Genomic DNA, 15234 nt, shown 5'->3' with positions numbered 1-15234 from the left:
AAGAGGTCCCTTTCCTTCCCTTCCCGCCCTTTGCCTCCCCCCCCCTTCCACTGTGTTTGCTAGGCGAGTGCTCTACCACTTGAGCTACACCTCCAGCCCTGAAGTGATTTTCAGCATGACACTTAGGATGTTTGAGCAGAACCGGAGGTGGACACCAAGCATCCTTTCCCTGTTGCTTTGCTGTATTAGGTTTTGGTACTGAGCCCTCAGCAGATAATAATGCAGCGGGAGAGCTAGTGGGGATCAGAAAGGTTTACATTAAATCACTTCTCTCTTCTGGAGAGATGTCTACTTTTGTCGTTGTTAGGAGAAGAATTTAAAAACAAAGGAAAAAATGACTGGAAAATCATGATCCATGGCTGATATTCTCTTGTCCATTTCATTTCACCAGTTCTCATGGTTTTGCCTGCGTGGTGACTGACAGGCGGGACATCGCCTGAGCGCTCCAGCCCGAGGTCTCCCCATGGATGGGCCAAATGTGACCTCGGCTGCTGAGGGGGAGACGGTTAACGCCTCCGTGGGCAGGAACACGTCCACCCCCGCGGGGGCCTGGCCTCCACCCATCCCCGCCGTGCACTGGGTCATTATGAGCATGTCCCCGCTGGGCTTTGTGGAAAACGGGGTTCTCCTCTGGTTCCTCGGCTTCCGGATGCAAAGGAATCCCTTCACGGTCTACATCACCCACCTGTCCATCGCCGACATCTCCCTCCTCTTCTGCATTTTCATCCTGTCAATCGACTACGCTTTGGACCACGAGCTCTCCTCCAGCCACTACTACACCATGGTCACCTTGTCTGTGACCTTTCTGTTTGGCTACAACACAGGCCTCTACCTGCTGACAGCCATTAGTGTGGAGAGGTGCCTGTCGGTCCTCTACCCCATCTGGTACCGCTGCCACCGCCCCAAGCACCAGTCAGCCTTTGTCTGTGCCCTCCTGTGGGCCCTTTCTTGCTTGGTGACCACCATGGAGTACGTCATGTGCATCGACAATGAGGCCGAGCGACGCTCTCGAAGTGACTGCCGGGCGGTCATCATCTTCATAGCCATCCTGACCTTCCTGGTCTTCACGCCGCTCATGCTGGTGTGCAGTGCCATCTTGGTGGTGAAGATCCGGAAGAGCTCATGGCCTTCTCGTTCCTCCAAGCTGTATGTGGTCATCATGGTCACCATTGTCATCTTCCTCATCTTCGCTATGCCCATGCGGCTCCTCTACCTGCTGTATTACGAGCACTGGACGGCCTTTAGGAACCTGCACAACCTCTCTCTGCTCTTCTCCACCATCAGCAGCAGTGCCAACCCTTTCATTTACTTCTTTGTGGGCAGCAGCAAGAAGAAGCGCTTCAAAGAGTCGTTGAAAGTGGTTCTGAACAGGGCTTTCAAGGATGAGATGCACCCCCAGCGGCCGGAGGACAGCCGCAATGCCATCTCTGTTGAGACCGTGGTCTGAGGCTGAGGAGGGGAACCGTGGACAGAGACGTGGAACACGGATGACGTTTCGTTTGTTCTTGGAATACACCTAAATAGTTTCAAATCCTCTACATGTGATACCAGAAGGACCGCCATTCCATATGCATGAGCTTCTAATCGGTAATGAGACTGTATTCCTGTCCTGTGTCTTCTGGAAATGTCTAAATATACATCAGGCCTCTGTTATTTCTGTACAGATCAAAGACTTTTTTTAAAAAAAAATCATGAAGCATTAAAAACTACTGTAGCAGGAAGACCTAGAGAGATGGCCAGTAAAGAGTAACAAAAGCTAAGGTTTAGAGTCCGACTGACTCTGGCATGGGCTCTGGGTGAGCTCAGGTGGGAGACCTGCCATCGGTGAGCTTCATTCTCTTACTTATGAAGTGGTAGCAGTAACCGTGACTACCTCCCAGGAGTGGGGCCAGAATGAAAGGAAGACAAGGTATGTAAAACGCCCAACATGTAGCGCTTTGTTGCCAATGTTCGGTGTCCCTTCGTGGGGGACAAAGAGCTCATTTCTGTTTTGTACATCATACTCGCGCACAGGCACACGCAAATATACACACAGCTCAGTATATACAAATATGTTTTTAAACATTGGATGTATATTTAACAATGGTCTCTCTGGAAGGCAGCCATGTGCACCACTCTACCACCAACGCTAACGAGAAAGGTCATTGCGTGTGTAGCATGAAGTCTTTTCATGCCATAACAAACTCCTGCACGCGGTACATTCCAGCCAGCTCTGAGTTTGAGGATCCTATCGAGTTGCGAAGACAAACTCCTCCAGTGGAGTTTCTCCTGGCTTCTGTCTCTCGGGATAATAGATAGGATGAAAGCCTGTTTTGGAATCCTTTGACCACATATGTCATATCTCACAGGCAACTTACTTCACCAGCTCACGACAGCCATGGTGCTTTTGAAGATCTTCTCCCAAGTGGTAGATAACTTATAGTCATCAAGTTGTCACGTGCAGCCACACTAGTCTCTCTGCACTGTTCCTAAGGTGTTTCTTTGAACTGCTTCTAGAAGGAGGCTCCTGGAAGGGGTGAGTGGGAATGTGACCACCAGGTGGGGGGGTCTGGCTACTTTTCCTCAGGACAGATCTTTGCACACTGCCCCCCCGGCCCCTAGCTTCTCCATAGCATTGGCCCAGGGAGGGAAGACCCTGTCTCCCGTCTGCTGTGAGTGCCACCTTCAGACCACACATCCCGGCTGAGCCCTGGCCTTGTCTACACTAAGACATTGCTATGCCTATTTTGTTTCCAGAAGTCCTACTACAGTGGCAGCACTGCAGGTGATTCTTTGTGTGAGTAAAATTTGCAAGTCCATGAATGAACCCTGACTTTGTCTTTCAGCTGTTCATCTTCAAAGGGTTGGAGGAGCCATGGTGGAGTGGCTTTCTCTTTCTCCTCCTCTTCCTACTCAATCCTCTCCCTTTCTCCAGAAGAATCACTGCTGGTAACCATGGGGGCTGCCTCACTCACTGGGGAGATAGGCCCGTCTCTCCCATCAAGCTGAGACCCTGCTCCCAGCCAAGTTGGACGCGGGAGCTTTTCAGTGGGTGATGACATCTGATTCAGAAACAAGCAGCTTGCTTTCAGGAGCCCAGATGGGGTGTGGAACGGTGACATTTAGAGCGCTCTTGCTTTCAGTTGAAAACAGAGTTTCTTTACCGGGAAAGAACAGAATCTGGAGATCAGAGTGGCTCCTCTCCAGTGCCCTTCAGCCTGCAATGGCATGCACTAGGCTGGCAAGAGGAGTCTACTGAACCTGCACCCATGTTAGCTAGATTTCTGTTGCAGTGGTGAAAGATGTCTGAGATCCGTCGCATGTGAGCAGGAAGGGCTTGTTCTGGCCCATGGCTTCGGAGGTTTCAGTCGATAGTTGCTTGGTCCCCATTTCTTTTTTGGGCCTTGGTGTATTTGTGGCAGGAGTGCAAGGTAGAAGAGATCTGTTCACCTCATGGTGACCAGGTTGCAAAGGGAGGAAGATATCAGTGTCCCAATATCCTCTTCAAGGACACACCCTGAATGGCCTCACTTCTTTCCCATAGGTCCTGGGTTACTGGTGGGCAGGGATCTGGTCCGGTTCTTACTGAGTGTCAATCAAATAATTGGTCCAAGAGAAGAGGAGCGTGTTGTTAGGCAGTAGCGTTCACTCAAAAGCAGAAGTGCACTGTCAAGGGAGACAGCAGGCTCCGGGCAAAGGGCTCCAGAGCCCCTCCGTCTGGGTTGATCCCTCCTTTGTTCTCTGGGGAGGGTTTTGAGGACACTCCTGTTAGGAGCGATTACGTTTGACTCACAGTCTGGGTTATCAACCTCAGATGTATTGAATGCTCATTCCCAAGTTTTAAAATCAGATGCATGAGATGCAAGTAATATTCATGAGCTGTTACATAGGAAAAGGGTACTTGAGGTTAAGGTAGGGTTTCAGTTAAAACCAATTATCTACCCTATTCGCAAGATCTAGACAACCAGAAAACTGGGGTGTAATGACCACAAAAGAGGCATTTAGGGGTGTTTCTGAGCATTCTGGGAGACTCACTTTACAACCATCTCACATGACCCAGCTCTTGCCCATCTCTATCCCGTATATCCAACAGTATCACAGGCTCCTGGGCCAGCCTTTAACACATGGGCCTTTGGGAGAACCTAACACCATAGTTCATGGTTCTAAGGAGGAATTTTTCCCTAAGGAAAATGGAGTGAACCAACCAGACACCCCCATTTATTACATTTCCTCAGATAGAATGGGGAGGTCAGGACGACAAATACAAAACTTCTTAACTTTTTGAAGGACGATGCCTTGTAGATGGCCTTGTCTGCCATAATGTAAGCAATGTTCTCTGTAATGTGAACAAGACAAAGATGGGCCTGACCTCTGCCAAGAGGAGAGGAAGCCCCGCACAGATCAGCTCCCCGTGGCATCGATTGTCTGACAGTGATGAGAACAGAGGTGGATGACGCAGGAGTGGTGGGCTGGTGTTATACAGCCTACTCTTGAGACCCATTATCAGTTGAAACGTATAATTGCATTGAAAATGCACAGGATTGCTAGGCACAGTGATACCAACTCAAGAAGCACAGGCAAGAAGATAATAAATTCCAGGCCAGTTTGACTGTATAGCAAGACCCAGCCTCAAACTGAACGAAAGAATACACTGAGTACACCTCTTCACCATCCTAGGCATGACAGAATACTGTTACGTCTCAGACCATTCTCTTACAGTTGTGCGAGTTGTGGCTCCAGAGAGGATTGTCATTAACCTGCAGAAAGATCTAAATTCATAATTCCAGATGTGGTTTCTATTGAATGTATGTGGTACTCACAGCACCATAAAATCAAAAGGCTGTAAGTGAAGGTTGGAAGTGGGAGACGGGCTGTGCACGTCACCTGTGTGCATCACAGGGTAACGAATCAAGCCAGGCATGCTTTTTCCTGTGCTGCTCCTCAGAGCGGAACGCTGGGAGATGAGCGGCCCTGGCCTGCGGGCTGCTGAACGGGATGAGAAGCAGGCAGAGACAGGGAAGGAAGGAGCGGGGGCTCTGGAGTGTTCTGGCACTTGGTTCACACAGGAAGCAGCTTCTCTTTTTATCTAACATCTTACTCCTAAATAAGACAGGGTGGTGTGGGAAACCAAAGCCCTCAGGACATGGGAACCTTTATCTACAGAAGTACTGGCTCTCAGGCTTCTGTCCTTAACCCTTAGCCCTAGCGCCTCTCTTTGGGTCTCAGCGCTATTTTCGTGAGTCCTTCTTGTGACTCCCAAAAAACACAAATCACAGCACACACAACAGCTCCAAGGCTGGCCAGCAGCACCTGCTTAATGGGATGAGAAGGCCCACCTCAGGTCCCGGCTGTGCCCAGGAAAGGAAACAATGCTTCTGGCAACTGGGAACTGAAACCTCCCTTCCCTCAAAGTAGCCACGCCTTCGGCTGTGACGTGAAGTGAAGCAGCGCGTGCACAACAAGACATACTCAGAGAGTGGAAGTGGAGAGCAGGGCCGGGGCCGGGACAGGAGGAACTGGGCACTAGGGTGCAATGGGTAGGGAGTTTCAGAAAGTAAAACAATTCTAGGGATTAGAAGTGTTTAACAGAGCTGTTTAATATTCATACTATCGTATTACACGTCATGAGATGGTTAAGACAGTACATTTGATGACATCAATGTATACATATTTATCTCATGTAAAAATGTATATATACATGTAAACACACACACACACACAAACTTCCAAGGTACTTGGTGTGTTTCTCAGTGTGCTGGGCAGCCAGGAGTCTCTGTGGTGGGCACCAAGTTAATGCAGAATGAAGGTGAGCTTTTCCCATCACTCTGGGAAGCAAGCACCAGCTTTCTTTCCACAGAGTTGGGTTGGGTCTGGGAAGGTGGCTCAGTGGTAGAGTGCTTGCTTTGCATGCATGAGGCCCTGGGTTCGAATCCTCAGCACCGAATAAGCAGAAAACGTCAGAAGTGGTGCTGTGGCTCAAGTGGTAGAGCGCTAGCCTTGAGCTGAAGAGCTGAGGGACAGCGCCCAGGCCTAGAGTTCAGGCCCCATGACCAACAAAACAAACAAACCAAAAACCCCCACTTGGCTGACTGAACAATCCTTCTCACACTCTATATTTACTTTTTCTTGCCTTACCTCTCTTTCTTCTTTCTTTCTCCTCTTCCTTCCCCTGTTCCTTCCTCCTCCTTTCCTCTCTCCTCCCTTCCCCTCTTCTCTTCCCCATACCCTTTCCCTTTCTTCTCCCCTCCCCTCCCTTTTCTCCTTTCTCTCTCCAAGATTCTTCAGGCTGGTCTCAAACTCAGGATCCACTTGCTCCAGAGTGCTAGGACTGTAGACACGCTCCACCACACCAGGTTAGAATTTGTGTTTCCCAGCAGGTGCAGTCTCCTGTGATGCCGCCCCTCCGCCACCAGTTCACTGAGGCCGCGGAAAGGGAGGCACAGCTCTGCGCTATGTGTGAGAGCAGAGCAGCCCAGGCTGCACCTTTACACCTGGGGATGGCTGAGCCCCAGTAACTGTGCTCACGGACAGCCTCATACGATCTTCATGTGGTAACCACTCTCCCTTTTCCCCTTCAGCTATTAAAAAATTTTAAACTAAGTTGTCGCTTGTAGATGGTTGCAAAACCAGGCAGATCTGATGGTGGCTATACTTTGTTACTCCTAACTTAGGGGTGTTTTGAGGATTTCCCCCTCTGGAAGTTTCTTCAGTGTAACCACAGCATATCCGCTTGCCAGTCTTGACCTTGTGGATGACCTTGGCACTAGAACTAACATGCGTGCCATCCCCAAGCCCAAGGGTGCCAGGTGGAAAGATTCTGACCTTGGCCAATCCTATGACAGAAAAGTGAGATATTTCCTGTGAAAAGTAAATTGCCTGTAAATATAATTCCAATTTTAAGCCCAGAGATCATTTTATTTACTCATACCAAACTATATTCCCTTCGTTTTGAGGGAATTATGGGAAGCTTTTATGATATCAGGAATGAAATATTTATGCATAAGAATTTTTTTGTTGGGCTTTTAGAGGAAATAAAAGCCTCCCATATGGCTCCCGGGTACAGCATGAATAAATGTAGCTGGTAACAAATTTAAAACCAGAACATTTCTATTACTGGGTTGATTAGCCATCACTGTCCTAAGCAAGGAACATAAGCCTTGTCCCGGGCTGTGGGATAAATATTTCAGGAGCTCAGTTGCAAAGGTCATTTTCACACTGATTTATTGATGTGTGCTTTTGATCAAAGTGTACCCTTCGGAGTGATTTGCTTTTAGGCAAACGGAGGAAGTGAAAACACATAAAAACAAAATGAAGGCCCAAAGAGACATCATTAAAATCCAACCCTGGAATGCTTTTGAGAATGGAACTGAGGCCCCAGCACTTCCTGGCACCCTCTTCCTGTGAGAGCAGGGGAGGCCCAGGGATACCGTGACCCTCCTCCTTTCCCCATCTCACTGAGCCCCAGCAAGAATACGATGGTATTGACAGTGCTTTGGAAAATCTTGCCTTTTCTTTCCATTGATGAAGAATGAGGGTGGCTCCCGGTTCATTTCCAAGTTGGAAGGGTCTTCTGTCACTCCCGAGAACTATGAGAGCCAGTGTTCTTTCCACAGGACAGAGCTCACCTCTCAGTCCTCCAGGTCCACCCATGTTTCCTGCCTGCCTCTGTCCTCTGGAGGATGGTGGGCAGCTACTTGCCCTCTCCACAGTGACCTTCAAGTCTCAGTGCTCCTAGGCCATCCCTGCTTGTTTTGACTTCTCCCTACAGATCTTGTCCCAGCTGCGGGGTTCTGAATGCTTCTGTCTTCTAATATTCAAGTTTGACATCTAGACCCTCCCACCCCAAGCTAGGCATGGTGGAAAATGCCTATAATCCAGCACTTCAGAGACAAAGGCAAGAGGATCACGAGGTGGAGAACAGTTTGGGTTGCATAGAAAGACTGTCTTGAAGGGAAAAAAAAGCAAGAATCAAGAGTAAAAGAGAAATGAAGGAAATCAGGGGGGTGGGGGGGGGTTGGGGAGAATGTTCTAACTCTCAAAGTGATGATATTTAAAAGCGAACCCTTCAGGAGGTAATAGATCATGATGTCAAAGTGGTCATAAATGGGATTAGTATTCTTACAAAGAGGCCCTGGCTGGTGCTAATGGCTCCCGCCTGTAATCTTAGCTACTTTGGAAGCAAGAGATCTGAGGATTGTTATTTGAAGCCAGCTTGGGCAGAAAAGTCCGTAAGACTCTTATCTCCAATTAGTGACCAAAAAGCCAGAAGTGGGACTGTGGTTCAAGTGGTAGAACACTAGCCTTAAGCAAAAAAGCTGAGGGCCAGCGCCCAGGCCCTGGGTTCAAAGGCACACACCCCCATAGGGCTACACCGTTCTTGCCATCCGTTTTTGCACATAGTCAGAAGGTGCTGTTGGCGAGCCAGGAGGCAGCCCTCACCAGACAAAAGCTCTGATGGTGCCTCCAAGTTGGGCTTCTAAAAACGATGAGATCAATTTCTGTTGTTTATAAGCTACCAAGTCTAGGGTATTTTGTTACAGTAGTGTGAATACACCTTCTTCTCAATCATTTTCCTTATCTTTGAAGATGAGATGAGAGAAGATCATGCTGATAACGGCAGGACATCGCTGAGGGCTCTGAATAGAATACCGCCAGACCTTTACACATTCCCTTCTCAGCCTCATTCAGGTCACAGCATAGAGGAGTTTGGAGCGAGGTGAGCGCTTGACATGGTGTGTGAGATTGCATGAACTTGTGACCTCTCACTCAATGCCCTGAGTGACCACCACCAGTGAGGTAGAAACTGATGTCTCAGAGTTTAGAATTGTCAACATGTGAATTCTAGGCAAGTGTCCCTAGAAAAGGCCTCAGCCCCTGACCATCACCAGGGTTTGTCATCAGGATTGAATTAGGGAAGGTCTCTGACTGCGGGGAGACAGGTCGTGGGTTACTTTACTGACCACAGTAAGAGCAGATTGACAATAAGCATGTGGACACACTGTAGACACATTGACAGAGTAGTTTTGTGATGGTTGAAGAGAGTGATTCAAACATTGGATTGCGTTTTATATAACTGTTTTGTTTCATTTCTAAAGTAATTTATTATGTCTTGCAAAAACAAAACTAGTCTGCAAAGGTTTGCGAATAGCAACAAGTATAAAACATTCCTCTCTGAGATCATTTGGAAAGTAAAGCTCCTGGTCTATGTTCTTTCATGCAGCAGTGCTTGCTTGATGAAGTTGTGTACACCAACATGTGGCACATGTATGTCAGTTGGTATTATTTCCTCTTGGTAAATGGTTTCCCGTTATTAATTCAAAGTGATTGGGTCTATTCTGACTAATTTTGGTTGCAGTCTACTTTATGAAATATGTGTGCAGCTACTCCGGCCTGTTTTAGATTCTATTTGATTAGATCTTTTCCCACCCTTTCCCCAAAGCTTGTTTTGCTAACAGTGCTAAGCATTTCTTGTGACTTATGAACATCTAGCTCTTGCTTTTTAAACTAATGTACCAGTTTATGTCTTTTGATTGGAGAAGTAAAACCATTAATATACAGTGTTGTTATGGGAGGTATGTTGCACTTCTTGCCATTTTGTTCTTTTTTTTTTTTTTTTTTGGTCGGTCATGGGGCTTGAACTCTGGGCTTGGGTGCTGTCCCTGCGCTCTTCAGCTCAAGACGAGAGCTCTACTGCTTGAGTCACAGCACCATTTCTGGTTTTCTGGTGGTTTATTGGAGATAAGAGTCTGCCGGACTTTCCTGCCCCGGCTAGCTTTGAACCGTGATCCTCAGATCTCAGCCTCCTGAGTGAGTCGCCGGCACCAGGCTTTGTTCTTTATTTTTAACCCATATTTTCTTGTTTACTTTGACTCTCCTCTTCTGTATGTAGAATTCCTTTGAGTATGTTTTGTAGTGCTGGCTTAGAGGTCATAAATGTCTTCTCATGGAACATTTTCTGTTTCTCCTTGTTATAAACAACAGCTTTGCTGTATAATGTAGACTGGGACTTTTTTCCCAGTCTGAAATGCCTTATTCCATGCTCTCTTTGATTTTAAGGTTCTATTTTTAAAAATTGTGGTTATTCATTTTGGGCTTACCTTTTTTTTGGGGGGGGGTCCGGTCGTAGGGCCTGAACTCTGGGCCTGGGCGCTGTCTCTCAGCTCTTCAGCTCAAGGCTAGCGCTCTACCACTTGAGCCACAGCATCAACTTCTGGCTTTTCCTGAGTAGTTTATTGGAGATAAAAGCTCACAGAGTTTCCTGCCTGGGCTGGCTTCAAACTATGATCCTTAGATCTCAGCCTCCTGAGTAGCTTGGATTATAGAGTGAGCCAGCAGAGCTCAGCTGGCCTTGATTTTTGTTGTTGTTGTTGAGGCATTTACATAAGTCTTCTTCTTAATCATTCTTACAATCACTGTCAGCCCCCAAATTGATATTTCTTCCCCAAACTATCATTCAGATCCTTTGTTGTATGGTTGTTGACTCTTGTTTTTTTTTTTTTTTTTGGGGGGGGGTCCAGTCGTGGGGCCTGAACTCTGGGCCTGGGTGCTATCCCTCAGCTCTTCAGCTCAAGGCTAGCACTCTACCACTTGAGCCACAGCGCCACTTCCAGCTTTTTTCTTTTTGCTTATGTGGTGCTGAGGAATCGAACCCAGAGCCTCAGGCATGCAAGGCAAGCGCTCTACCACTGAGCCAACTTCCCAGCCCCTGGTTGAAGTATCATATTTCCTTCCATTTTCATATTTGTAAGTTCCTAGCTGGAGATTTGCTGAAGGAATTAGTCACCTGAAGTCTTCCTACTAACATTTTCTATGTTCTGAGACCTGGTAGTGATAAGGTTTCTCACCACTAGCCTGATGGTCTAACTTGGCAATAAAAATTTAGTAATTTGAAGCAAACCAGATATTTATGTGAAATAAAATACCAGTGGCACTATTATCAACAAAACAAATCATGTTACATATTCAGGAGATGTAACTACTAGAATTAAGTTGCCTTGGGAGGCAGAGATCAGACAGATCATGATTGGAAGCCAGCCTTGGCAAAAAGTTTATGAAACCCATATTATCACATAAGTGGTACGAGGCTCTCATTTCAGCTATGTAGGAGGCGTAAATATGAGGTTCAAAGTCAAGCATGGGCAAAAATAAGACTTCATCAAAAAACAACAAAAAAGGGACAGTGGGTATGGCTGGCCTGGTAGAGCACCTATCTAGCAAATATAAATCCTGGACTTCAAACATCAATATTTATGCAAAAAAAGTAATAATAAAATATTTGCTTTTCCCTCCCAAACCATGGTTTCTTACAGGAAAGTAAGGGATCAAACTTCCTTACAGAAACGTAGGCAGCTTTAAGTCTGAGTGTGTGCAGGACTCTGTGTGTTCCCCACCCACGGAGTTGCACAAGCAAAGATTCTACCATTCTGGTCACTTCTCCAACCCTATATCTGCTAGTTATTTTTGAAATTGAGTCTTTCAAACATGTCTGTCTCAGCTGGCCTCAAACCACTATCCTTCTGCTTTCAGCCTTCCATGTAGCTAGCATTACAGGGCATGAACCCTCAGTGTCCAGCTAGGACTCTGTGACTGAAGCAGAGCATTGATTTTCTGCAATGATTCTTCTATGTTCCATGTTCTTTTCTGAATGAACCCGAGTCCAGGAGCAATACCAACTGGTTGTAGCTGTGAGGCATTCTTTGCATGAGTAATATACATATGAGGTATTGTAAGAACTAGAGACGACAGCAACCCCTCTTATCTATGTGTTGCCTTGCTTTGGTTTGCTACTTGGGACCTGGAAATATGAAATGAGAAACTCTAGAGATAAATAGCTCATGTATTTTACATTGTTCACCAGTCCAAATCTCGCACCATCTGGCCTTGCCACTGAGGACGTGAAAGTCCCCTGCCTGGCGCATCCACACTGTGGCTGCTGCTCACCGGGTCGGTTCTCAGTAGGGGTGTCAGTGATCAGATTAGCTGTGGAGACATCACAGGGCTTATGTTCAGGAAACCTTCTTCTACTCAGTACTGGTTCCAAAGGCCACGCGTAGACGCAAAGGAGGCGCCAGGCCGTGCAGAGCAGGATGACAGAGGCACGGGCACCATGTGGCCACGCAGAAGGACAGGGATCTGAGGCCCCAGGCATCTGCTGTTGGTCTCGGGATGGGTCCTCTTTGGCTAAGGCAGGAAGGACGACGGCTACACTCATCCAAGCGGCTCCTTGATATTCGCCAGGTGCTTTTCTTAGAGCTTCCTGTCATCTTATTTCATCTCATACTTAGAGCCTTACAAAGGCACTATCATTGTCTCTATCTTATGGTCCACTGTGACACAGCTTGTAAATGGTAGAAACGGAATTCAAACGGTGATGTATGATGCGAGGCTTTCTTTTCTTTTTTGATTTTTATTGAATTGTCTTTCAGTAGTTGTACAAAGGAGTTCCCATTTAAGGAAGTGGTTTAGGAATATGTTATATTTTGATCAATGTCACCCCTTTCACGTTCTCATCCATTCCCCCCTCCCCTCCCTTTCCCTCACTCTTCCTAATTTTGTAGGATATACGTCGGATCTTTGTGTGCATTTCCCCCTCTTCTTTGTTTGTCTAAGCCTACTCCAGCCCTTCACCCCTTTCACCCATTTCCTGGTGTTTATTTTGATGAACTTTGGCTTTGCCTTTCTAAGGAATGCATTTTTCGAGTTCTCCTTTGAATCTACCATATTTCAGTGAATGCATTTGTATACACATGCACACCACCCCGTGAAAGGACCCACAGTGATCCAAACCAGACTGCCTCCCAACCAGCTCTGAATGCGCCCCTGCAGAATGCCTCACAAACAGGGATTGGGACCAAGGGCTCCAATTTCAGAGTCCCCTCCCCCTTCCTCGCTCCCCTCTCAGCCTCCAGTGCTGAGCGAAGCCTGAGTCCAGCCTCTAGACTTCCATTCTACTCAGACAGTTAGGCTCATTTCAATCCTGACCAAAGAAGTGGGCTCACTGTTGATGCTGAAAAGGAAGTTAAGAGACAGATGTGTCAGACACGACAGGGAGAGATGAAGCTATTCCTTCCAGCTTAGTATCTTTCTTTCAGAGAGATAACTCAAGAAGACTAGACAGCTGAGTCTCTTTGTTCTGGCTCTTTCCGTGTTCCCTGTCCGCCTCCCCCAGCTGCTGCACTTGTGAGGAGGTGTTTAAACTTTGTGGTGGAAACGGAACCGGTTGCACCCATGTTGTCATGTGAGGTTTTAAAGGGAGGCTCTGTGTGAAGCTGTGCTTCCTCTGACTGCAAGCAAGGGAAGAGCTCAGATACCCGAGGCCTCGGCTCTGCGACCCAGGGCTGGGCCTCGGAGAGATCTGGAAAGCTCTGCTCAGTGCGTTGTTTGCACCTGCGGGTCGCTCCTCAGTAAAAGCGGATCCTGGGCCCTGTGCCGCCAGGGAAGCGAACCATGCTGAATGTTCTAGAGCAGAATCTGGCAAGTTGGAGGGTACAGAACAAAAACACAAGACAGATGGAGCTGGAAACATGAAGGGCAGTCCGAAGGCATCTTGCAAAAAGTAGCAGAGAAGCTAGATGCTAAAACAGAAGGCGAACTGACCTGACAAAATACCTGAACGGTGCATTAAGAAGAATGAAACTTGTGTGAGGAAGAGGAGAGTTAACAGCACTCAAGGGGAATTGAAGGCCTGAATTGTGGGCTGGGGTATGTGGCTCTCGTGGCATGCTTGCTTAGCACACACAAGGACCTGGCTCAATTCCCAGTACCACACACGCAAAAAGAAATGATATAATCATTAGCAAGTATCTATGCCTTTCATTCAAGAGCTTAAATGTTTTTAAACATAATCTTTGGGCACCCCCGCCCACTCCCTGTTTGTGGTGCCTCTTCCTTTGCCAAAATGGTTCTGACCAGCCCACCCACTCTCTAGTCCCTGGCAAGGATCTCAAAAAGGCCTCTTTTGTCTCTCAAGAAATGTTAAATGAGTTTTTTGTGTTTTTGTTGTTGTTGTTTTTGGGCGCGGGGCTTGAACTCTGGGCTTGGGCCCTGTCCCTCAGCTCTTCAGCTCAAGGCAAGCGCTCTACCACTTGAGCCACGGCACCACTTCTGGTTTCCTAGTGGTTTATTGGAGATAAGAGTCTCACAGCCTTTCCTGCCTGGGCTGGCTTTGAACCGTGATTCTCAGATCTCAGCCTCCTGAGTAGCTAGGATGACAGGCGTGAGCCACTGGCACCTGGCTTGAAGGGGTTTTCTAGGCAAGTTTTCCATTAAAAAAAAAACTAACAAATAAGAATTGTGTTTTCCCTTGCTTCTGGGTGTCACTGTCAAATTCTGCTTTTGAAAATCCCTTCAAAGCAGCTGTGAAGACCACATTTCACTTACTTAAACCTGTACCTTCGACTACCCTAAATGTGCTTTTTCCCTTTCTTGCCATTAATATACAGTTTGTCACACATAGGAAGTGGCACTGTGGCTCAAAGTGGTAGAACTCTAGCCTTAAGTGAAAAAGCTCAGGGACAGTGCCAAGGCCCTGAGTTCAAGCCCCATGACTGACAAAAACAAAATAAAAAGTAAAACATTTTGTCACGCATGTAGGTGATAGTATTTATAGGGGAATTTTGTGTGGCTTTATCTCTATAAAAATTATAATCTAGCTGGGTGCTGGTGGCTCACACCTGTAACCCTAGCTACTCAGGAGGCTGAGATCTGAGGATCACGGTTCAAAGCCAGCCCAGGTAGAAAAATCCATGAGACTCTTATCTCCAATAAACCACCAGAAAACTGGGAGTGGCACTGTGGCTTAAGTGGTAGAGCACTTGCCTTGAGCTAAAGAGCTGAGGGACAGTGCCCAGGCCCAGAATTCTAACCCCACAACTGATAATATCTCTCTATATCTATATATCTATATCTATCTATATCTATATCTATATATCTATATACACACACATATATGTATGTATGTGTGTGTATATATATATATAATCTATATTGTTTCTGCAAATAGTTCTTTCTCGCTTTATCTTGTGTTCATTGATTCACACATATGTATGTATGTATATATATACACATATTATATATGTACCTATCTATCTATACATATATTTTAATCTTGGAGATTGAACCTAGATCCTTTTTACATGATAGGTAAATGCCATACCACTGAGCTCCATCCATCCCTAGCCCTGATTGTCCTGTATTGCTGCGTAAAGTAGCTCCTCTATTTTGACAGCTAAAATGTATCCCATGGGTTAATGTAAT

The 15234-nt window shown here is 46.7% G+C and overlaps 1 protein-coding gene across 3 annotated transcripts in view; it reads left to right on the top strand.

The window, feature by feature from the left end:
• Mas1 (MAS1 proto-oncogene, G protein-coupled receptor) overlaps window positions 1-15234 on the top strand; it is a 44464-nt gene that overhangs the window by 7147 nt on the left and 22083 nt on the right. For 2 of the 3 annotated variants that reach the window (XM_070010962.1, XM_070010963.1), the window contains exon 2: window positions 392-1909. In XM_070010962.1, the coding sequence (XP_069867063.1) occupies window positions 464-1447 (984 nt within the window). In that variant the 5' untranslated portion in view covers window positions 392-463 and the 3' untranslated portion in view covers window positions 1448-1909. Of the gene's footprint in view, window positions 1-391; window positions 1910-6255; window positions 6314-15234 lie in introns of those variants that run through there. The other variant, XM_070010964.1, reaches the window with a different exon arrangement.

This window comes from Dipodomys merriami, unplaced genomic scaffold (genome assembly GCF_024711535.1).
Source record: "Dipodomys merriami isolate MVZ:Mamm:240054 unplaced genomic scaffold, mDipMer1.0.p SCAF_8, whole genome shotgun sequence".
NCBI lineage: Eukaryota > Metazoa > Chordata > Mammalia > Rodentia > Heteromyidae > Dipodomys > Dipodomys merriami.
The sequence above is the reverse complement of the archived record's forward strand: the minus strand, read 5'-3'. Positions and strand labels throughout refer to the sequence as shown.